A 24,235-nucleotide genomic window follows, 5' to 3' on the forward strand; every position below is an offset into this window, starting at 1 on the left:
GAAGAGGAGAAGGAGGGGGAGAAGAAGAGGAGGAGGAAAGGAGAGGGGGAGGAGGAAAAAAGATGAATGGTGTGGTGGGGAGGTGAAAATATTTTTTTGGGGGGGGGAGAAGCGAATCTGGGAGAAGAGAAACCCAGCAGAAGTTTAAATCAAGTGGCAAAAAAGGGAGTGGATTTTTCCTGAATGGGTCTCTTAAAAGGAGAGACAATTGGAGTCACTTCCGAGATTGGAGTTGTCCCGTCCTGTGTTTAGAAGAAGGGATATCCTTCATCTGATCTCAACCGGCATTGAGAAGATGTTCTTGATAACCTCAAGTCATCATTAACGTTCACAGGGGGGAGGGGAAGAACCAAGTAGATAGACCAAGAACCAGAAAGTGGTGTCCTCTCCACCTCTTCTCTTTTTCCTGACAGTCAGAACAATTACTCAGTGGAACCGCCCGCCTCCATAAGTTGTGGGTATTTCTAACACTGGAGGGTTTTCTAAAGACGAGATTGGACTTCTATTTGTCTGAAATGGTCTAGGGCAGGAGTCCTCAAAGTTTTTGAACAAGGGGCCGGTTCACAGTCCCTCACACTGTTGTGGGGGGGGGGGGCTGGACCAGCTGGGTGAGCGTGGCTAGGTGGTCATGTGACTGGGTGGGCATGGCCAACTTAGCAGTCCATTTTGCCTTTGTCCTTGCTTTACTTGCTCAACCCAAGGAATCTATTTACTTAAGACCACCCATCCCCCCAAAGGGAAAAAGAGCACAAACTTTCTTGCCACTTGCCTAACTTCATTACAACGGCAGATTCAGGCTTCTTAAAATAGGCCATTAAAAAAAGAATAAAACAAACAGGATTTCCTTCAAAATAACTCCTGATCATATCTTTCAGATGACTACACAATAAACCAGACCGAGAACTGCGCCAATTAAGACTGCAACTAAAAACCCCAAGATGGGCATTGAGAGACATTGGAAGCAAGGGGAAGAAGGCGAGAATCAACACACACAGACACAGCCTCCAATGGTGAATTAAGGAAGGATAATGGTCCCTCAGACTGTTGGGGCCAGACTATAGTTTGGAAAAAAAACATGAAATAATTTCTATGAGCACTGCACATATACAATACAATACAACAGCAGAGTTGGAAGGGACCTTGGAGGTCTTCTAGTCCAACCCCCTGCCTAGGCAGGAAACAGACAAATGGCTATCCAACATCTTCTTAAAGACTTCCAGTGTTGGGGCATTCACAAATTCTGGAGGCAAGTTGTTCCACTGATTAATTGTTCTAACTGTCAGGAAATGTCTCCTTAGTTCTAAGTTGCTTCTCTCCTTGATTGGTTTCCACCCATTGCTTCTTGTTTTGCCTTCAGGTATTTTGGAGAATAGCTTGACTCCCTCTTCTTTCTGGCAACCCCTGAGATATTGGAAGATTGCTATCATGTCTCCCCTAGGCCTTCTTTTCATTAGACTAGACCTACCCAGTTCCTGCAACCATTCTTCATATGTTTTAGTCTCCAGTCCCCTAATCATCTTTGTTGCTCTTCTCTGCACTCTTTCTAGAGTCTCCACATCTTTTCTACATCCTGGCGACCAAAACTGAATGCAGTATATTCAGAATACTGTATATCTTCATTTGTAGTGCAAAAAACCCCCCATGAAATAATACAATATTTAAAATGAAGAACAATTTTAAGCAACATAAATACACTAATTCAATGGGAAGTGTGGGACTGCTTATTTGGGATTACAGGGCTAAAGGTCTTTTAAGCCTGGAGGAGAATTCACAAACTGATTTGCTTTTTGCCACACTTGTGCATGTGTATATATACACACATGAATATCTACCAAAGTTGTCCAGCAACCAATTTGGTGGCTGTACTTTATATATGGGAAGAATCAAAGCAGTGGGTGGATTCTCCTTCAGGCATTGTACTGCGGTTGCATTTGAATTAGTGTTAGCCAACTTCAGCTGATTTTGAAAAAGATAGAAGACATGGAGACATGCCCCCCCCTCACTCACTTTTAAAGTGCTACTTTAAAAACAGCCCCTCCCCCTACTCACCCACCCGCTCTGGATCACATGGCTGTGAAAAACATTTGAAAGACTGTTTTTTAAAGACTTTTAATGGATCTCATAGCTATGAAAAACATCTGAAAGGCTGTTTTTAAAGATTTTTAATAGATCACATGGCTGTGAAAAACATCTGAAAGGCTGTTTTTAAAAGTCTTTTAAAGACTTAATGGATCTCATAGCTGTGAAAAACATCTGAAAGGCTGTTTTTAAAAGTCTTTTAAAGACTTAATGGATCTCATAGCTGTGAAAAACATCTGAAAGGCTGTTTTTAAAGTCTTTTAATGGATCACATGGCTGTGAAAAAATCTGAAAGGCTGTTTTTAAAGACTTAATGGATCACATGGTTGTGAAAAACATCTGAAAGTCTGTTTTTAAAAGTCTTTTAAAGACTTAATGGATCACATGGCTGTGAAAAACATCTGAAAGGCTGTTTTTAAAGACTTTTAAAGCACTTCTTTACAAGCTGGCAGCTGCTTTTCATCCTACTACTCCACGGGCTGGATACTTTGCATTGGCGGGCCATAGTTTGAGGATGCCAAGTCGAGGGTTTCCTGCTTGAGTAGGGGGTTGGACTAGAAGATTTCCAAGGCCCCAACTCTGCTATCGTGAAGAGAAGGACCAGGGGCCACACAATAGCAGTGCTCCAATAGGAGGGTCAAGCTATTCTCCAAAGCACCTGAAGGCCAGACAAGGAATCATGGATGGAAGCTGATCAAGGAGAGATTCAACTTGGAAATAAGGAGAATTTTTCTGACAGTGAGAACAATCAACCCATGGAACAGAAGTTGCCTTTGGAAGTTGTGGGAGCTTCATCACTGGAAGCTTTCAAGAAGCGACTGGACTGCCATCTGTCAGAAATGGTGTAGGGTCTCATGTTTGGGTGGGGGTTGGACTAGATGACCTACAAGATCCCTTCCAATCTGAGTCTTATTCTCCATTCCCAACTGTGAACCTGCAAATGTTTTAAAATCAAAATTGAACATGACACAGAATGGGGGAAAATACCCCCCCCCCCAAAAAAAGTCAATGGTAGGGAAGATATTAAATTGGTTTCAAATAGTTTCTGGGTTTTTTCTTCTGAGGGTAAAATAAAGGCAGGGTGAAAGACCAAGAGACGTTTGATGGAAATAAATGCTTCAAGAAATGAAGGTAGAATAACAGAATTGGAAGGGGACCTTGGAGGTCTTCTAGTCCAACCCCCTGCTTAGGCAGGAAACCCTACGCCACTTCAGACAAATGGCTGCCAAGGAATGGTTGGATGTCATTTGCTGAGAGCTTTCAAAAGCGTTGTGCTCTCACCCTCCCTGAAATATATTCCTGTAATGTAAATCTTTTGACGTTGTCATAGTGTCAAACTCAATTTCCAAGCCTCGCTGTTTGCAAGTAATATTTCAACCTGGTTTCATTTTCCTTCAGCTGAGCCACTTATTGTGCGTTTGTTGACTTTAGCCTTACTAGAAAAGAGAACATTCCTCTTTCGGATTCTTATAACTTCTCTTGCACCTGTTTTATTTAAAAAGCCATCTTTTATGCCCTGCTTGGGTTCTTTCTTTTTTTTTTTCTTGTACAAAGGAAACCATGACAAAATGATTAGATATTTCAAACACGAAAGCTTAGGTAGATTAGCCAGTTCAAATATTAGCACGGGGAGAAAAAATATTGCCGGGAACAAGCCTGCAATCATGATAAGTTAATTTAAAAAGTTGTAACGGTGTTCGCCACGATAGGCACAAATCTTCACTGGAGTAGGTAGGAAAAAAATGGGCTTGATTAAAAGGTAAAGGAACTTTTGATTAAGAGACTGTCAAAATCACATGGCATGAACAGTTGTTTTATATTATCCAAGTTGCACAGTGCACCAAATACTGTTATTCCCTTCCTGAAACCTTGCAGATGGAATACAGCTTCCAAAATTGTAGGTTTTTTTGGTCTCCCTAATTTTTACAATTATGCCCAATATTATTGGAAGTATTCTCATTAATAGCAATAGCACTTAGACTTATATACCGCTTCACAGTGCTTTACAGCCCCGACTAAGCGGTTTACAGAGTCAGCATATTGCCCCCAACAATCTGGGTCCTCATTTTACCCACCTTGGAAGGTTGGAAAGATGAATCAATGGATTGAACTCCAGACTGTGGGCAGAGCCAGCCTGCAATACTGCATTCTAACCATTGTACCACCATGGATGGAAAGAATAGCAATAGCACTTAGACTTATATACCGCTTCACAGTGCTTTACAGCCCCGACTAAGCGGTTTACAGACTCGGCCTCTTGCCCCCAACAATCTGGGTCCTCATTTTACACACCTCGTAAGGATGGAAGGTTGAATCAATGGATTGAACTGCAGACTGTGGGCAGAGCCAGCCTGCAATACTGCATTCTAACCATTGTACCACCATGGATGGAAGGAACAGCAGTAGTACTTAGACTTATATACCACTTCACAGTGATTTACAGCGCCGTCTAAGCGGTTTACAGTCAGCCTCTTGCCCCCAACAATCTGGGTCCTCATTTTACCCACCTCGGAAGGATGGAAGGCTGAGTCATCCTTGAAATCCTCAATTCTCCCCCAAGCTAACCCCGTGACTGAACGATGCCTCCCTCTTTCCTATCCTCTGGGTCTCACAGCAGCGAGCAAGTGATGGGGGAAAGCTTTCCCATTTAACCCTAAGCAGAGAAAGAATTCGGCCTGTGGTTCCCGCATATTTGCATTCCGGCACTCTCCACGCGGCAATGGTTTTATGGAACCCTGGGAGAAAAAAAAGAGGAGAAAAACTGCTGGAGAATTTGTTTTTAATTAAGCCATCAGGCTTGATGGGCTACCCCTGCCATGCAGTAAAATCACCCCTAGCGAAGGTTAGGAAAGGCATTTGGTTCCGATGAGCGGCTTCAAATCACCCCCAGATTGTGATACGATGATGGCTCCCTGGAGCTCAGAGGAGACGGTTTGCCTTAAATTTGTCTTATTGCGAGAAAGGAGGAAGGGCACGAAGCGAAGGATCTCGGAGGGGCGAGGGAAAAGGAAAGCGGTAGCTGAGGCTATGGGCAGAGGTGGAAACGTGGTTCCGCGAGGGCACCATTTTTAAAGAAATAATGTATTTATTTTTAAAAAAATAAAAGCTGGGAGGGGAGAGAAATTGGCACGGATCAAAGGAACAGCTTCCAACTTCTTTTCTCCTTTCGAGTAGGAGGAAAGTCAGGGCTGTATGGCTGCCTATTTAGCTTGGGGGTAAAAAAAGTCAAAAATCAACTTGAGGTATTAAAAATCAAGCACAACTTGCTCAATGACGACATCGCTTAGTATCAAACATTTAGATTAGAATAGAATAACACAGTTGGAAGGAACCTTGGAGGTCTTCTATTCCAACCCCCTGCTTAGGCAGGAAACCCTACACAACATCAGACAAATGAATATCCAACATCTTAAAAACTTCCAGTGTTGGGGCATTCACAACTTCTGGAGGCAAGTTGTTCCACTGATTAATTGTTCTAACTGTCAGGAAATTTCTGCTTAGTTCTAAGTTGCTTCTCTCCTTGATTAGTTTCCACCCATTGCTTCTTGTTCTACACTCAGGTGCTTTGGAGAATAGCTTGGCTCCCTCTTCTTTGTGACAACCTCTGAGATATTGGAAGACGGCTATCATGTCTCCCCTGGTCCTTCCTTTCATTAAACTAGACATACCCAGTTCCTGCAACCGTTCTTCATATGTTTTAGCCTCCAGTTCCCTAATTATTTTTGTTGCTCTTCACTGTACCCTTTTCGGGAGTCTCTACATCTTTTTTACATCGTGGCGACCAAAACTGGGGCAGATCCACCCACAGGGTGGTTAGATCAGGCCTACGGTGCTGCCTGGGAAACAGCAAAGGACTAGCATGCAGTGCCTCTGCTAGTGAAAACGGTGCTCGGGAGGGGTGCATGTGGCCCTCTGCTTTTGCTGGCAGAGGGTTGCAGGAGGCAGTCGCAGCTGAAAACAGGGCCTATTTTTTGAGAGATTCCAGGAGACGCAGCCAGCGACAAATGAAAAGATGTATTTCTCTCTTTTTAAAAAAATCATTCCAGGTTCTTCTAGGATTATTTGGCTGACTTGTTTAATTGTAGGTGAAATTGCCTTATAATATCGTTTTGGAAGCAGATGAGTTTTAGAGAATGTACGGAAGTGACTTTGAAAGTATGATGTGCCCCCTGGTGGGAGGAATAGGAACACCCAGGTTTTCAGAAAATGATTGGACAGGAGACAGGGAAATCTCGAGAAAGTTTCATTCATTCATTCATTCATTCATTCATTCATTCAAACATGTTCAAGATAACAGGTATAAGTATAAACATGGACATGAACAAAGGAAATGAGTACAAATAAATGGGGACAGTAGGACGGGGATGGTAAGCACACTGGTAATAATAGATTCCTATTATTGGAATTGGGACGCAATGGCTCAGTGACTAAGACGCTGAGCTTGTCGATCAGAAAGATTGGCAGTTTGGCGGTTCAAATCCCTAGCACTGCGTAACGGAGTGAGCTCCCGTTACTTGTCCCAGCTTCTGCCAACCTAGCAGTTCAAAAGCACGTAAAAATTCAAGTAGAAAAATAGGAACCACCTTTGGTGGGAAGGGAACAGCGTTCCGTGCGCCATTGGCATTGAGTCATGCCGGCCACATGACCACAGAGACGTATTCAGACAGCGCTGGCTCTTCGGCTTTGAAACGGAGATGAGCATCACCTCCTAGAGTGCACATATGACTAGCACATATGTGCGAGTTCCAAAGTTCTGACGGACACATGACTGCATTTCAGGCACTCAGCAACTGGCCGGCATTTATGGCTGTTTGTAATGTCCCACAGTCACAGGGCTGGGAGTGATCTTGATGGTTCTTGGATTGGCAGTTCAGCCACACAAGCGAATAGTTAACAACAGCCGATTCAAACAGCCATTAAGTCCGCTCTCACCAATACTGACAAGGCAAGCTGCCTGTATATAAACAAACCTCACTCCCTTCTAGCACTGATGATGTTGCCTAGTTTGGTAATGAAACATCTGCAAGCAAACCACCAAGCTCGGAGAGGCCCCACAGTTCAACCCTGAGCTGCAGATATTCTCTTCTTTGGTTAATGTGATCTGATTTCTTCTACCTGCTGGGGCTGATGGAACAGCTTGGTTTTCAGAATTCCTACATTCTTAGTGACAAAAAAATAAATAAATAAAATAAATGGATGTGTGTTGGTGACTCTGCCTTCGGTTGATTTACCAAAGCCAAAATACCAGTTCTTTCCCTAACTTTTGTTGTTGTTAGTTGCAAAGTCGTGTCTGACCCATCACAACCCCATGGACAACGTTCCTCCAGGCCTTCCTGTCCTCTACCATCCCCTGGAGTCCTTTTAAGCTCACACTGTCTGTCCATCCAGCCACCTCATTCTCTGTTGTCCCCTTCTTCTTTTGCCCTCCATCGTTCCCAGCATGAGGCTCTTCTCCAGTGAGTCCTTCCTTCTCATTAGGAGGCCAAAGTATTTGGAGTTTCATCTTCAGGATCTGACCTTCCAAAGAGCAGTCAGGTTTGATCAATTTCAATTTGAATGGATTTGTATGCCGCCCAATCCCGAAGGACTCTGGGCGGCTTACATAAAAACAGTTTAAAAAATATTAAAAGAATTTAAAAATACAAACAAAGCCAATTAAAAGACACAACATGCACTCGTTGCAGAGCCGAGGTGGCGCAGTGGTTAGAGTGCAGCACTGCAGGCTACTTCAGCTGACTGTTATCTGCAGTTCAGCGGTTCAAATCTCACCGGCTCAAGGTTGACTCAGCCTTACCCGAGGTGGGTAAAATGAGGACCCAGATTGTTGGGGGCAATATGCTGACTCTGTAAACCGCTTAGAGAGGGCTGAAAGCCCTATGAAGCGGTATATAAGTCTAACTGCTATTGCTATTAATGGGGCTGAAGCTCGGTTGGATCACCTTGCAGTCCAAGGGACTCACAGGAGTCTTCTCCAAAGAGAAAGAGTTCAAAGGCCTCCATTCTTTGGCGCTCAGCCTTCCTTATGGTCCAACTTTCACAGCCATCCATTGCAACTGGGAAAACCATAGTCTTGACTATAGGCACTTTTGTTGGCAAGGTGATGGCTCTGCTTTTTAGTAGGATGTCTAGATTTGCCATAGCTTTCCTCCCCAGGTGCTGATCTTGGGAGCCCAGGAAAATAATATCTGTCACTACCTTTCCAACTTGGTACAACCTATATCAAGAAGAGAGGAAGTCTACAGGCTGTGTGATTTTGTTTTCTTTGATTTATAAGGGTCTCCCGAGTTCCTCTCCTCTCTGCTTCGCTTCTTGCTGCTCTGTCGAAATATTCTGCCTGAGCTTTGCTCACAGATTTCAGCCTCGCTGAAAGCTTCCATTTGCCAAAGTGGCTTCCCCCTCATTAGCGCAGGGCTGCAATCAAACTCCTTAATTCCTGGAATAAAATACCGCGGAATATGTTACTGAGACCGTTAAACCTTCCATCTGCATTATATGGGATGGCTCCTTACCTTTTATTCAATGGGTAACCGCCATGCCAGCTCCCCTATTTAAAAAAAAAACCCTCTGATGGCTACTGTGGCAACGGGTAGAGGCTCCTCTGAGGGAAATAATCCTCCGTGAGAGAGGCGTAATGATCATTTACATTAATTAGGCAAGCACCTAATGGAGTGTTGAAAAGCAGAGAGAGCCTCGGAATTCTTCTGCAAAGGGGTTCCAGCTCTCCGGCTTGAATGTTCCAACGCCATCATTATTTGAAATAAGCCGGTAGACAGCCAACGTAGTTAGCCAGGCAAGCAACGAGGAAGCGACAAAAAGAGGACCCTTGTTTCCTCCTGGTTTACATGGTGGTTCGCTTGCCGTGGTCGCCCGGGAGGCTGAATTACCGTATTTTTTTGGAGTATAAGATGCACCTCTTTCCCGCGAAAAAAGAGGGTGAAAATCTGGGTGCGTCTTATACAGTGAATACAACACTTTTGGCTTCCCGAAACCCTACCCGCTTTGCAAAAATGGACGTACAGAGGGTTTGGGGGGGGGGGGGCTGCGAAGTGCTCCTGGGGGCCGGGGTGGGCAAAAATGAGCGAAAAACGGGCCGGTTTTTGCTGATTTGTGCTTCCCCCCAGCCCCCAGAAGCACGCTACAAGCCTCCCAAAGCCTCTGCATGCTGTTTTTTTGCAAACAATGGGCCCGTTTTTCCACCCTGTGCTCCCCCCATGCATGGATGCGCCCCCCGCCCCTTGCACATACACACGTGTCTCCCGCATATGCTGAAGAGAACCAAAAATCAGCTGGCCGGTGGCAGCACGCTCATGCACAGTGGAGCTGACCTGGGATGATGGGTCGTGTGCCTGCAGAGAGGGCTCTGCACAGGTGGCATGCGTGCCACGGGTTTGCCATCATGGCCATACGCCTTGCCAGTTGCTATATGGTGAACTGGGAAGAGACCGTGAAATCATCCACTCAATACAGTGGTGGGTTTCAAAAAAATTTCGAATCTACTCTGTGGGTGTGGTCTTCTTTGTGGGAGTGGCTTGCTAGCCATGTGACCTGGTGGGAGTGGCTTGCCAGCCATGTGTTTTCTCTCCCTCTCTCTTTCCTTCCCTTTTGTCTCTCTGTCCCTTTTTCCTTTTTTTCTTTCATTTCTCACTTTTTTCTTTTTTTTCTTTCTTCCTTTCTTTCTCTTTCTCTCTGTGTGAGTTTGTCTCTGTGCGTGTACGTCAGTGGTGGGTTTCAAAATTTTTTGGAACCTCTTCTGTAGGTGTGGCCTGCTTTCCGGGTCCACTGGTGGAACCTCTTCTAACCAGTTCGGTAGATTTGATGAACTGGTTCTACCGAACTGGTGCGAACTGGTAGGACCCCACCTCTGACTCAATAGCTACACAAGAAACCCTTATGCTATGGTGACATCCAGCCAAGGGAACCAGAAACTGTGGCTGCAGTAAGAACCTGCTGATGAGCCCTGTGTTAGGAAATCCTCCACCAGTTCTAAAGACGGCTGCCAGATGAAAAAAAAATTAAGTGCCATCGGACTTCCAGTGACCTCCTGCACTCTCATGTCCACAGATGAACTGCCTGCTGGCGTGTCTTCTCTGAACCACTTCATAGATGGCAGCAAAGATACGGATACGGTACAGAAAGCTTTTCAGATCTTTGCTGCAACCTAGTGGTGGTTGGGAATGTTGCAGCCCTGATTTGGTAGCTCTTCGTGAATGCCGTTTCCCTTTTCCTTGATGTGCCAACGTCCCTTTCCATATTCCTCTCAACGGTGCTCGGATGGTTTGGATTGGATCCAGGGTCATTAATGTTCATTTGACCTCCCCCCTGCAACTATAGCTGCCCTTCTCCATGAATAGTTAAATCCTTCTCAGGAAAAGATGAGAAAAATCTTGTGAAATATATCCTCTTTCTGCTGTGAGGATGTATGTTACGTTTTGCTTGGATTTCGGCGCTGTAAAATCATTTTTAAGAAGTTTAGTGAAATCTGGTAGCATACATAATTATTGGTAAAATAAGATCCTTGAAGAATAAGTTTCGGAGTGTGCATGTCGGACATAAATCAAGTTGCATATCCACACCTCACTTTGTGTGCCCTTCACAGTCCAATGAAACAGTCCTTACTTTAATTTGGATAGCATCTTCCCTAACGATGTTGATTTAAGACATCCATTAAAGGCCCATAATGTTAATTAACCGGACTCTGCCAATAAAGTTCTATTAGCCCTTCCTATTAAATTAATATGGTAGGCATTTAACAGATGTCCTAATTAGATGTTACATCATGGAATGAAGTAAATCAGAGTCAAGTCATTGTTCAAGGGGAAGTTGGTGCTATACATATATATTATAACCGTTATGTATCTATTTTTATTTCCTGCCTTTATTATTTTTATAGATAACACAAGGCAGCGAACATACCTAATATGCCTTCCTTCTCCTATTCTCCCCAAAACAACCCTGTGAGGTTGTCTAGAGCTGAAAAGAGACTGGCCAAAGGTTACTCATCCATCCATCCATCCATCCATCCATCCATCCATCATCTATTTCCATTATCTATCTATCTATCTATCTATCTATCTATCTATCTATCTATCTATCTATCTATCTATCTATCTATCTATCTATCATCTATCATCTATCCATCATCTACCGAGCCGAGGTGGTGCAGTGGTTAGGGTGCAGTACTGCAGGCCACTTTAGCTGACTGTGATCTGCAGCTCAGCGGTTCAAATCTCACCGGCTCAAGGTCGACTCAGCCTTCCATCCTTCCTAGGTGGGTGAAATGAGGACCCAGATTGTTGGGGGCAAGTTGCTGACTCAATTTGCTAAAAAAATTTGTAAACCGCTTAGAGAGGGCTGAAAGCCCTATGAAGCGGTATATAAGTCTAATAAATAAATAAATAAATAAAATAAATAAAATCTATCTAATCTATCATCATCTCCATCCATCATCTATTTCCATTATCTATCTATCTATCTATCTATCTATCTATCTATCTATCTATCTATCTATCTATCTATCTATCTATCTATCTACCTACCTACCTACCTACCTACCTACCTATCATCTATCTATCTTATTTATCTATCATCTATCTATCTAATCTATCTATCATCATCTCCACCCATCATCTATTTCCATTATCTATCTATCTATCTATCTATCTATCTATCTATCTATCTATCTATCTATCTATCTATCTATCTATCTATCTATCTATCTATCTCTATCATCTATCTAGAGCAATGTAAATGTTCTAGATAGATGATAGAACTATCCTAGGAAAATTGTGCAAATAAAGAGAATGCCGTACACTGTTGTACGGTCTAACAACTGTTGTATGGTCTAACTAGAAACCGGACCGCCCTGTGTAATGCTTACCACTGAAACGTGACCCATCTGGACAAGGCTTATTATAAACCAGAGATAGCCAACTCTGAGCACATTGCTGCTTTGGATATTTTTTTAAAAAAGAAACGTCAAAAGATTTTTCATTCCATATTACAAAGGAGACCATTTTAAATAACATAATACAAAATCCAACGTGGCATAAGTACAGAATTAGAACTATACTCCTTAAAATGTGAGAATTGCAATCTCAAAATTGCCATTCTTTGCCAGCCAAAATCAATACGAACAAGAACCCACTTTGGGTTCAGGAAGATATAAGCAAGGTAATCATCCTTGCTGCTGCTGCTGTTTCTTGTGCTCACTTTCTTCTTAGAAGAAAAGATGGTTGTGGACTCTCTGAACCCTTGGAAACAAAAGTTTCCAATTTTGCAGACCCCCCAACCCCCCTCCCCAAATCAGAGATCCATTGTTCCTTGCCCCTTGAACTTTTTCGCAGAACGCTCACTTGCTCGAAACTGGATCCTGCTTCCATAGATGTAGGACACAAACCCATCCATTTCAAGGCTGAAGATATTGTTCCGCTTTGGAATAACTGAAAGAAGCCCAGAAAAATGCCTTTTTGGTTAAACGATTGAACACAGCGCACAGATCTTACAAGGAACGAACAGAGAAATTCTCTATCTCAAAAAGTTAGAAGCAAGAAGTAGATATAAATGAAGTCTGGGGGAAAAAACAACAGAGAAAGGATATATAGCAAGGAAGAGACTGTTAACATTCCAGTTGGAGACTGTTCAGACCTGGGCTTCCCAAGAGCATGAAGCAAACTCCTTGTCTCAACAAACAATTTACTGTGAATTCTGCTTATTCACATCCAGCAAAGTCTTTCAAGGGAGGATTTACAGTCACAGACCTTATCTGGCTTGGAGAGTTGCCAGGCTGATATCTGCAAAACTTGGCAAGGAGTCTCAGAGAGTCACGAACCAATTAAGTGAACTAATTGTCTCCTCCACTCCCCTTTCGCTCCTCTTTTGTTTCCTCTGGGAGGGGCCATTCATTGTCCACCTGTGGCCTTACTCCGAAGTCGACCCCTGTTCTTTAGCTGTTCCCTTCGCCTGGCAACTCTGCGCATGCGCACACTGGGAACAGGCTCCAGCTGTTCGTCTGCCCCACTGATGTCTGACTCTGAAGGCAGCTGATAACTGGCCTATGGCTCTGGCCCCCTCTCTGCCTCTGACACAAGAGCCCTCATCAGAGCCTTCTCCAGACTCCAGGACTGGCCCATGTTCCTCCCCAACCTCCTCACTGTCTGAATCTGCTGCCAGCTCTGCTGGCCACTGGCGGGCCACAACAGAGATGGGTCTAGTATTCAAGAGAGATTTAAGGGTCTTAATTGAAACTCTAATGAAATAATTTCACCCAGCATCCGATTGCGAGCGTGTATCTAAAAGCAGCTTGGAATGTATAGAATTCCGCTGATATTACAAGAACTCCTTCCACTCCAGAAGCAAAAACACAGAAGTGCAGGACTATGTAAAAGAGGAGGAAAAAAAAGAGAAAGAAAGGAAAAACTGCAGAAGGGCAAAGTGCAGCAACACTCTATGGTCAGGTTTAAACGGAGCGGCTTCAGTGGATATGTGCTTTTAGGAAAAATAGAATTCTAATATTAATATAATTAATATATTAATACTAATATTCTAACACATTTCAAATATAATTCAATTTTGCTAGAATTTTATCTTGGTTATGTTGCACACTTGGCCACAACTACTGGAAATCAGGGCTCTCTGATCCAGGTGTTTTTGCTTTAAAATTCTTAAAATACCAACCTGTTTTATAAATGTTTTAAAGCAGGGTTTCTCAATCTTGTGAACTTTTAAGAAGTGTGGACTTCAACTCCCAGAATTCCTCATGCTGGCTGAGGACTTCTGGGAGCTGAAGTCCACATATCTTAAAAGTTCACAAAGTCGAGAAACACAATTTTAAGGGCCCAACTCTTCAGTTCAATGGAACCCTCTACCGATGGAGTCGGGCTTCCTGTTTGCCTACCTTTCAGTCTGTCTTCTTTGGTGACAATTTTGAAAACGTACTTTGTTTCCTGGACGATGATGCCCGTGATGCCAACGTAGGAAGGACATTTGGATTTGGTCACTGGAAAAAAAGAGAAGAGAGAGAGAAAGTAAAAATGAACAGTAAGAACTTTTCACTCCTCTTAGGGATCATCAATGAAGCTGACATACAGGCCAAAAGAAAAAATACTTCTTCGGGTGGGCACAAAATTTTGAAGAACCAATAATGCTGGACACATGGGAAAAGATATGGGTAAGAAATGTAAAATTCACGCAAGCCCAAAACCTGAGAGAGAACTTTTACAAGATGTTTTATAGTTGGCACTTAGATCCTAAAAAATTGGCTTGCATGTATCCGAATTTACAACCTAAATGTTGGGAGATGTGATTGTGTTAATGCTACATATTACCATATATGGTGGACTTGCAAAAAGGTTAAAGCGTTTTGGATAAAAATACGGTGGATTATGCAAAATATCTTTAAAAAGAGGATAAAGTTTACCCCTCAGTTATTCTTGTTAGGTATAACTACTGATTGTACTGTCATAGAGACTAATTTGATTTTGCACCTAACAACAGCAGCAAGACTGTTGGTGGCGCAGTACCGGAAGAAGGGAGATTTGCCTACTATTCAAGAATGGACGTTAAAAGTAACAAACTTATCAGAGATGGCTAAAATATCAGCATATCCTAAGGACAATTCAGATGAGAAATATAAGCTGGAATGGAGAAAATGGATTGATTATATTCAAAATAAATATGGGACTAAGAAACTCCACATAGCTTTTGACTGAAGAAGCAAGGAATGACATAACTTGTTTAGAGTTAGCTTAACAAAAGAGGAGTTAAAGTACAAATGAGGATGATGCTAAAGTTTTTTTTAGTTCACTTTAGAATATGATTGTTAAAGATTTATACCCTGTATTTGCTCTGGGAAGTTGGGGGGAGGGGGGAGGGAAGGGGGAGAGGGTTTGGGAGGGGAGGGAAAATTTGTAAAAGCTTGTTAAATTTTCAAGAAAGAAAAAAGACTTCTTTATGTGGAGTGCCAGTCAATTCAAACAAAATCCAAATGTTAAGGGGAGGAGAACGCGATTTAATTTTTTGGGGGTAGTCCAAGTTTCAATTTTAAAAAAAAGGCATGGGGAATACCTGTCACGAGCGCTCCGTGGAAATCTGCTTTAAGCAATTTGGTTTGAATCATCTGTGGCTGTCTGCAAAATAGAATAGAATAACAGAGTTTGAAGGGACCTTGGAGGTCTTCTAGTCCAACCCCATTTAGGCAGGAAACCCTACACCCAATTCAGACAAAGGGTTATCCAGTCTCTTTTTAAAAACTTCTGAAGGCAAGCAGTTCCACTGATTAATTGTTCTAACTCAGGAAATTTCTCCTTAGCTCTAAGTTGCTTCTCTCCTTGATTAGTTTCCACCCATTGATTCTTGTCCTGCCTGAAAAGGTGGTTTGGAGAATAGCTTGGCTCCCTCTTCTTTGTGGCAGCCCCTGAGATATTGGAACACTGCTATCATGTCACCCCTAGTCCTTCTTTTCATTAAACTGGACATACCCAGTTACTGCAACCGCATGTAGAAATATATTAAAATTCTTCCAGGAAGTTAAACAAAAGGTTTAACTAAGATTACAAGATGTAATTTTGGAGTTACATCACACTGATCGCTGCCAACAATTAAACAAGATGCTATTTTCACATGAAAATAGGGCAGTGATTATAATAGAGATTGAATACAGAGCATAACCCCAACCCAGTAACCAAATAAACCAACTTCCAGTGCCTGGCTTAGCAAAACTATTTGAGGTCAGATTCTGAATTAAGAGGTTCCAGGTTTAAATATTCTTCTATATAACATAGTTATACACACAAACCTACGATTCAACACTTCCCCGTCAGCTAGGTTTTCATATAAACGAGATCTGACTTAAGGAAGTGTTCACAGAGACCATGTTTTTTTTTAAAAAAAATGTGTTTTGCAAAAAGATCGTCTTGTTCCCACAAGACGATCTTCGCTCAAATGCAGCCAGTTCTGTAGAGACTCCAGGAAAGAGTGTTTGTGTGTATGTGTGTGCTTTAAAAAAAAAAGTTCAATGGCCATATTTTCAAAGTTTGGAAAAAAAAAATTGAAAACCTCGTTATAAACTTTTCCTTTCTCAAGCTCTGAAAGGGAACAATTCTAGAATGCCAATTCCAATGAGGTGCTCACATTGCAGGCCTGGTTAAAAGGGCCCAGCAGAGATGATACGACCTGAGACCTCTCAGGAAACAACAACTGAAGGAAAAACTGCTGGTGACTTTCTACAGCTGCACCATAGAGAGTATTTTAACTTACTGCATCTGTGTATGGTTTGCCAATTGCACTGTGGCAGATAGGACAGTGCTCCGAAGGGTTAACATCATTGCCCAGAGGATCATTAGTTGCTCTCTCCCCTCTTTGGAAGAACTTTAGAGCTCCCACCGCCTTAAGAAAGTTCAAAACCTTCTTAAAGATCCAACTCATCCTGGGCACCCCCTCCATTTTTTTTTTTGAACTATTACCATCCGGCAGACGGTACAGGATAATAAAAACAAGGACGAATAGGCTGAAAAACAGCTTCTATCCCAGGGCAGTGACTATATTGAATTCTATGGTATCGTGCAATAGAATAGAATAGAATAGAATAGAATTTTATTATTTGTATGCCGCCCTTCTCCGGGAGGACTCAGAGCAGCGAACAATTCAAGGGGGGAAAAAAGGGGAACATAAAAAACAAAATACAAATAATAAAAGTAAACAACAGTCGCACAACCATACATGTCGAGAGGGGAGGGAACTCATCACCCCCAGGCCTGTCGGCAAAGCCAGGTTTTGACGGCTTTTCGGAAGGCCTGGAGAGAGGTGAGGGTCCGAATCCCTGCGGGGAGTTCATTCCAGAGGGCTGAATATTAATGCAATATCCGTGATTTCAATTCAATTGTATAGAATTGTGTTTTTGTTTTATTTTTTTTTATGTCTAATGCACACTGAAGATGGCATTTAATTTCGTTGTACCAGGCGCAATGACAATAAAGTCAACTAAACTAAATTTGGTCTTATTGAAAGGTTTTTTTTCCACCACAAAAGAAAATCGCCAGCCTTCTCAGGGATGGCCCCCACCTCCCATTAAACATGCAACCGGTTTGCAAAAAAAAAAAAAAAAAAGATTGAATGAATGAAGAGAAGTGAACTTACGCATCGGGTTTCAATCCATTGCAGAGTTCTTTAATATACTGCTTCCAAAGCTTGTGCAATGGGATGAATATCTCGTACCTGCAGAATAAGCAAAAAAGCAAGGAACCCTATGGGACGATTGCCCAGGGCTTCTGTAATGTATTTCATTGGAACGGAATTTGTTCCTGGTTTAACTACAAGTAGTCCTTGGATTTGGATTTATTACATTTATATGCCGCCCTTTTCCCCGAAGGGGACTCAGGGCGGCTCACAATTCAAGTCAGGGAAAGGGGATAAAAAAGACGAACATAACAATACACAATTTAAAAGCACACAACAGCCATACCATTCGAGGAGGGGGGCAAAAGCTCTTTAGCCCCAGGCCTGTCGGAACAGCCAGGTTTTAAGGGCTTTGCGGAAGGCCTGGAGGGTGGTGAGGGTTCGAATCTCCACGGGGAGCTCGTTCCAGAGGGTCGGAGCAGCCACAGAGAAGGCTCTCCTCCGGGTAGTCACCAGTCGGCATTGGCCGGCGGATGGAATTCGGAGGAGGCCTAATCTGTGGGATCTAATCGGTCTATTGGAGGTATCCTTGACTTACAACCATTCTTTAAGCGAACTTCGGAGTTGCAATGGCATTGCAGAAAGTGACTTATGACTAATAAACATAATCAGTTGCTAATGTTGGCTTTTAGTTTTCCTTTGGAAATTTCGGCTGCTAATAAACCCGAAAAAAAGAAAAGAAAATTTAGGCTGCTTGACACCTTAAGACCAGTGACGGCTAACCTTTTGGTCATTGCGTGCCGAAAAGTGCCCGCTCGTGCCCCTTACAACCCGCCCCCCCATGCATGCACGCAGCCGCCCCATGTGTGCTCCGCCCCTGCGCATGAGCGTGTGACTCCACCCTGCGCTCCACCTCCCGCGCATGCACACGTAACACCTGGGCTCCCCACAGCCCCCCGCGCACCCATAATACAATGTGTGTGGGCCACCCCCCTGCACCCCAATCTTCGGGTGTGTGTGCACATTCCCTGCTTTTGCACACGACACCCCCTCATGCGCACGTGAGCCCCCGTCCCTCGCACTTGCGTGCATATCTCCCGTATGTGCCCTCCCTGTGCATGCACAGCAGGGACCCGAAAATCAGCTGGCTGGCGGGGAGGTACGTGCGCCTGTGCAGTAGAGCTGAATTGGGGCGATGGGGTGCATGCCCGCAGAGAGGACTGTGTGTGCCACCTGTGGCACCCGTGCCATAGGCTTGCCATCATGGCCTTAGATCTATTCTAACTCTATGGCAATTGAGCTAATTATCTGCTAATGTTGTTTCTGGACTCTTTTTCTACTGGACTTCACTTGCTCCCTGCAGTGTTGACTGTTGGGAAGGGACAACTCAATCCAAATTGATTGGCTTCCAGCCTCTTCCTCCTTTCTAAATTCAGCCAAGTGCAGGCCCTTAAACTGCACTTCAGACCTCTTCAAATCTTTTTAAACAAAGCAAAAACAGCCACAGCTTTAAAAGACAGAATATTTTTTTTTTTAAAGTATCCCCTACTGCCCTCTTGTGGTGAACTACCATTCCAGAAAATAACCCTCAAAATGAGCCATCGCAGATCAGGGGTATGCCAGGTAACAGCTAGCAATAGCAGTTAGCAGTTAGACTTATATACCACTTCATAGGGCTTTCAGCCCCCTCTAAGCGGTTTACAGAGTCAGCATATTGCCCCCACAGTCTGGGTCCTCATTTCACCCACCTCGGAAGGATGGAAGGCTGAGTCAACCTTGAGCCGATGAGATTAGAACCGCTGAACTGCAGATAACAGTCAGCTGAAGTGGCCTGCAGTACTGCACCCTAATCACTGCGCCACCTCGGCTCATAGTATACCGTATACCGTATTTTTCGGAGTATAAGACGTACCTTTTCCCCTCAAAAAAGAGGCTGAAAATCTGGGTGCGTCTTACACACTGAATACAGCATTTTTTGCTTCCCGAAACCCCGCCGCCTTCACCAAAATGGCCGTGCAGAGCCTTTAGGAGGCTTTCAAAGTCACAGGAGAGCCAGCCTGCCTTTCTCACCTCTGCTGTTCTGGAGCAATCTCAAAGAGACGCATTTCTCGCCTCTGTTTGGCTGACAATCCTTTCCTCCGTTTGATCCGCTGCCTGTTACTCCTCGGTTGGGGATGCTCAAGGACCACCGCTTTCCGGTCGAAGTGTTTCTCGATGTCCTCCTCGCGCTTCCTGGGCATGCTGCGTTTCAGAAAGGCGTTTACAAAGGCCTCCGCCTTGATGGATCCTTGTGGCTGAGAAAGAGAAAGGAAAGAAGCATCTTTGAGCAAAAGCTCAAGTTCTAATTTGGGGGGTTATTATTTACTCCCATGTAAAATATTTTATTTTATTAATTTGTTAAGGCTGCTAACTCCAAGAAGACTCCATGCTGGTAATAATAGGTCCAATATTATCAATGTTTTTTCCCCCCTATTAACGACTTTGTAATCCCTTGCATCGGGGGCGGAGTCAGGGTGACTGAAGGAAGCTTGAACGTTTGCTGGCTGGCTGCCCTTCCTGGCACCTATGTGGAGTTCTCAGCAGACAACTCACAGCCTCTTGATTGTGAGGCTAGAGCTCCTCCAATAGGCCACCGTGCTGCTCAGGTTCAATATTATCAATATTAAATCAATATTAAAACCATATTGATTGCCTGGACTCAAAGCAACCCTAATGTTTACAAACGAGCAGGGGTTCTATATTCACCCTAAGGTTCCACCACAAATGCGCGTAGGACAAAAGCGCGTGCGATTAAACCGCGGTGACAAAACTGCGCCGTCAAAACCGCGGAGATGAATGAGTGCTGAAGCGCGCCGACAGAAGCGGGCTGTAACATAACCCTAAAAATAACCCTAAACCTAACCCTAACCCTAAACCTAACCTTAACTTAAATCGCGCTTCTGTTGGCGTGCTGTTGTCAGCGTGCTTTTGACATCGCGGTTTTAGCGCCGCAGTTTTGTCCGCGCGCTTTTGACGTTCGCGGTTATGTCGTGCCACGCACCCTAACCCGAGTCCACAGTAGAAATTACACACAGTTGTCCTTCACCACTACATTTGTAGGAGATTTTAGGCGAGGGAGCAAAATGAGGACAAATTAACATTTTATTTATTTTGGATTAGTGAAACATATGCATTGCTTCACCTTGGATACATGGATAATTGACCAAAATATAAGTGCAGTCAGCTACTGAAGTGACTAGGAAGTGTCAACTCCAATGAAGGCCTTCCAGAAAGTTTTGAGCCTTTTCCTAAATTCTAATGTTCTTAAAATCCCACCGAGAATTTCTTCCAAAGTATTACAATAAGCCCTGCCATTCTTCAAACAGCCTACACATTAATGTCTTCCCCCCTCCCCCAGGAATTAGTGGGAAATACCATTTTGTGTGCTTCAAGGCATGATTTAAAGGGGCCACCACCAAGGAGTACTGAACATCACGTGTAGCCTAATGGACGCTCCATGTATTTTGTGGTTTAAACCAGGGGTCACCAATCTTTCAGACCTCAGGGTCCACTGAATTCATAATTTTAAATCCCGCGGACCACTAATATGATCTGCCTAATGACCGGCTGGGTGGGTGGGGGAAGGTGGTCATGTGACTGGGTGGGGGTGGCCAACTTGATGTCACTCACATTGAGGGGCGCCTTGCCAGCCTCTACTCGCCACTTCTTGCCTGCCCGCCCAGGCTCCTTAGGGCCCCAACAGGAAGCAGTTGCTGGAGCTAAGCAGCCACCAAGAGAAAGAGTTGGCAAAACAGCTCAGTTCAAATTGGATCTGACCAAGAAGGAGGCTCAGCAGAAACTCCTCTCTATCAGCAGAGGCTTTCCAAGCAGAGGGAAGACCTGCAGGAGTTCAAGGCCAGGTACAGGCACCTGGAGGCTCAGCGAGCTGAGATGGTCAGCCAGTTCCAGGCCATGATGCCGTCCCAGTGGAACAAGGCCCTCCGGCTCTTCGCCACCAGCACCGCTTCCCTCCAGCCTTCACCCAAAGCCCCCCACCAGGAGGCTGAAGCAGACCCAAGTTGGAATTTCTGCCCCCCTCCTACCTGCACAAAAAGACCCCAAAGTGGGAGACTCTTTGCAGCAACACAAGCATTCATGGCACGTATCTGCCCCAAGGGCCGTAGTTTGAGGATCCCTGATTTAGCGCAATATAAAAAAAATGCATATAATTTTTCTGCGGACCACCAAAATTTTCTTGCAGACCACCAGTTGATGACTGGTGCTTTAAAGGGTTCTAAAATCCCAGGAAATCTGAAAAGTTAATTTTGAGTGGACTTTCTGTTGATTCGCTTTGTTTTCATAATGACCATAATCAAAGTCCCACTTTCCACTGAAAAGTACACACCACATGTATTTATCCACTAATACGTTTATTTCAGAGCCCAGGGTCATGCATTGAGATCAGACAACTTTATAAATTGAATTAATAAGTAAGAATAAAGATACCTGAAGGTTCACGAGTTTTGCTGTCGACTCGGGCAGCTGCTTGTATAACACCTCTGGAAAATAAAAATATAGTTTATTTTAAAACCGATTAGATCTCACAGGTTAGGTCTCCTCCGGATTCCATCTGCCAGCCAATGTCGGCTGACGACTCCCCGGGGGAGAGCCTTCTCTGTTGCAGCTCCAGCCCTCTGGAATGACCTCCCCGTGGAGATCCGGACCCTTACTACCCTCCCAGCCTTCCATAAAGTCACCAAGTTGTGGCTGTCCAGCAGGCCGGGGGGCTTGTGAAACATCCAGCCCCATGGAAATTGTGAATGTTGCGTTTTTAAAATGTTGTCTTTGTCTATTTATCCCCCTTCCCTTGTCTATTGTGAGCTGCCCGGAGTCCTTCGGGAGTGGGCAGCATACAAGACAAATAAACTAAACTAAACTAAACTAAAAAGCAAAGCATATTGTTCCAGGGATATGTCCATTTTCTCCAGAAGTTGTTTGAAATTATGAAACAACACAAACCTAAACCATGTTGTTATAAAGACAAAACAGTTAGGGAACATGAGATGCTTGCTCCTATGGCATAAGTGACATCCAACAAGCTATGCCGGACTTTTCAAGATGAGGCACGCAGGCCAAAGCTAACTCAAAATATGATTTTTGTTACAAGCCTAAGAAGCTAATTGTTTTGGTACAAAGATGTTTCCTGCCACATATGCATTTTTGTTTCTGTAGGTTGCAACATGAAACACCAAATACTTCTTCAAAAAGGCCAAACAAACAAAAAAGGCAACTTTATTGTTTCAGTTGAAAAGTTACCAGAAAATGTAACTTGTAAAATTGTAGCAAAAAAAGAAATTCAATTGAGGAAATGACTATTGCTAATATCCTACTACCTTCTCTCTTTTTATACTTAAGTCTTCCAGCATTCAGGGGGTGACAGTTTTATTCACAGTAATCTCCGATAGCCTCATCATTCCACCTAAAAGCTTTTCTTTCTTTCTTTCTTTCTTTTTCTTTCCTTTCCTTCCTCATTCTTTTTCTCTTTCTCTCTTTTTCTTTCTTCTTTCTCTCTCTTCCTTCCTCATTCTTTTTTCTCTTCCTCCCTTCTCTCTCTCTTTTCCTTCCTTTCCTTCTTCCCTTCCTTTTCTTCCATTTTATGTTGCCTTATCTCCCCTACAAGTTGACTTCTTGGCCTTACAGCTATGCTTAAATTTACCTCTTTCTTTGGAGGATTTCAAATCAATTGAGCTCTCTAAATGTCTCAGTTACAATAAACTGGAAGGATGCAACACAAATTTGTAGCACAAAATGATTATATTCAAGATTGCAAACCACTTCACTCTTTACAAGCCAAGCTGGGCTCCTCCTTATATGTAGATACCCAAAGTGCACATAATACAGGTAGTCCTCGACTTACAACAGTTTCTTTAGTGACTGATCAACGACAATGAAAAATGGGATTTATGACCGTTTTTCATAGTCACGACCCCATGATCAAAGATGCCTGGCAACTGGTTCATATTTGTGACCGTTGCTGTGTCCCAAAGTCATGTGATCCCATTTTGCGACCTTCCGACACGCAAAGTCAATGGGGAAGCCAGATTCACTTAACAACCGGGTTAGTAATTTATCAACTGCGGTGATTCACTTAACAACTGTGGCAAATAACGTCACAAAATGGGACAAAACTCCCTTAACAAAAAGATCTCAACACAACAAGAAGACATTTTGGCCTCCGTTGTGGTCGTAAACTGAGCACTACCTGTAGAAAACCAGTAGAAAAAAATGGGGTCGCCACTTTTTTCTTCTGAATTCAGCTTAGAGTTCTGGGCTTTCCAAGTGGTGCCCCATCCCTGTGCTAGCAGATCTCATTCTGCAGTGCCTTCTTCCAGACCAAACACGTGCCTGGATTCATTAATCCTAATTCTCCCTAATTTTCCCTTCCCACTTAATTAGCCCACGGAAAGAATCTGCTTCTAAAAATTACATTTGCAATGTCAATTAAATCGGATTAAGACTCCCTAACTAAGGGACAAAAGAAGAGAAAAGCCCCACCCAAGACAATGGCTCAACCCTATAAAACGACCATTTTTGCATCCCTTGCGAGAAACGAGGCTCCTTTTCTCCAAAAAAACGTTTCTTAAACCCAAACCGGAGTCACTTCGGATTAAGCGCTACTTTCCCCCTCTGCCCACGCCAGCACAGAAAGGAACAGGCCACGAATTCAGACTCCCGAAAGACTTACTCTCCATCTCCGTCTCCGGCAAAAAAAAAATTATCCTAAAAACGCGAAAAAAGCCGCAATCAACACCCGGCTGAAGAGCCTACCACGCCTGTCCGCTTCACGAAGTAAAATAAAAAGCGCACGCGTGGCCGCCGCTCTCCGATAGGCTTAGAAGAAAGAGAGGCGGAGGCAACAAAAGCGCCAATAAGAACGAAGGGCGGAGGGAGGGACATACAGTACGTTAGAGGTGGGAAGTGGGACTTCCATGCCGGTTCAGGGATTCTGGGAGTTGAAGTCCTCAAAGTCATAAAAGGGCCATGGTTTCCCAACCTGTGTTCCAAA

The 24,235-nt window shown here is 43.7% G+C and overlaps 1 protein-coding gene across 1 annotated transcript; it reads right to left on the bottom strand.

Annotated features, from left to right (window-relative positions):
• Positions 1-12,020: 12,020 nt before the first annotated feature.
• POP4 (POP4 ribonuclease P/MRP subunit) lies at positions 12,021-24,023 on the bottom strand. The gene is made up of 7 exons (XM_087728531.1): positions 23,915-24,023; positions 21,676-21,728; positions 19,261-19,484; positions 17,212-17,289; positions 15,142-15,203; positions 13,973-14,074; positions 12,021-12,518 (listed from the first exon to the last, which is right to left on the bottom strand). Exons 1-7 carry the CDS (start codon positions 23,919-23,921, stop codon positions 12,382-12,384), a joined length of 663 nt encoding a protein of 220 aa, XP_087584657.1. The 5' UTR covers positions 23,922-24,023; the 3' UTR covers positions 12,021-12,381.
• Between the last annotated feature and the right edge of the window lie 212 nt (positions 24,024-24,235).

The sequence above is a fragment of the Thamnophis sirtalis genome, unplaced genomic scaffold (assembly GCF_051295495.1).
Source record: "Thamnophis sirtalis isolate CommonGarterSnake01/CBP01778 unplaced genomic scaffold, rThaSir2_p1.2 scaffold_14, whole genome shotgun sequence".
NCBI lineage: Eukaryota > Metazoa > Chordata > Lepidosauria > Squamata > Natricidae > Thamnophis > Thamnophis sirtalis.

Bases quoted from the DNA above. Each gene is read 5' to 3' on its own strand.
- POP4 (XM_087728531.1), bottom strand. The intron at 19,485-21,675 runs GTATCTTTATTC...TCTCTTTCTCAG, and splicing joins CAAAACTCGTGAACCTTCAG to CCACAAGGATCCATCAAGGC. The intron at 15,204-17,211 runs GTAAGTTCACTT...TCTATTTTGCAG, and splicing joins AATGGATTGAAACCCGATGC to ACAGCCACAGATGATTCAAA.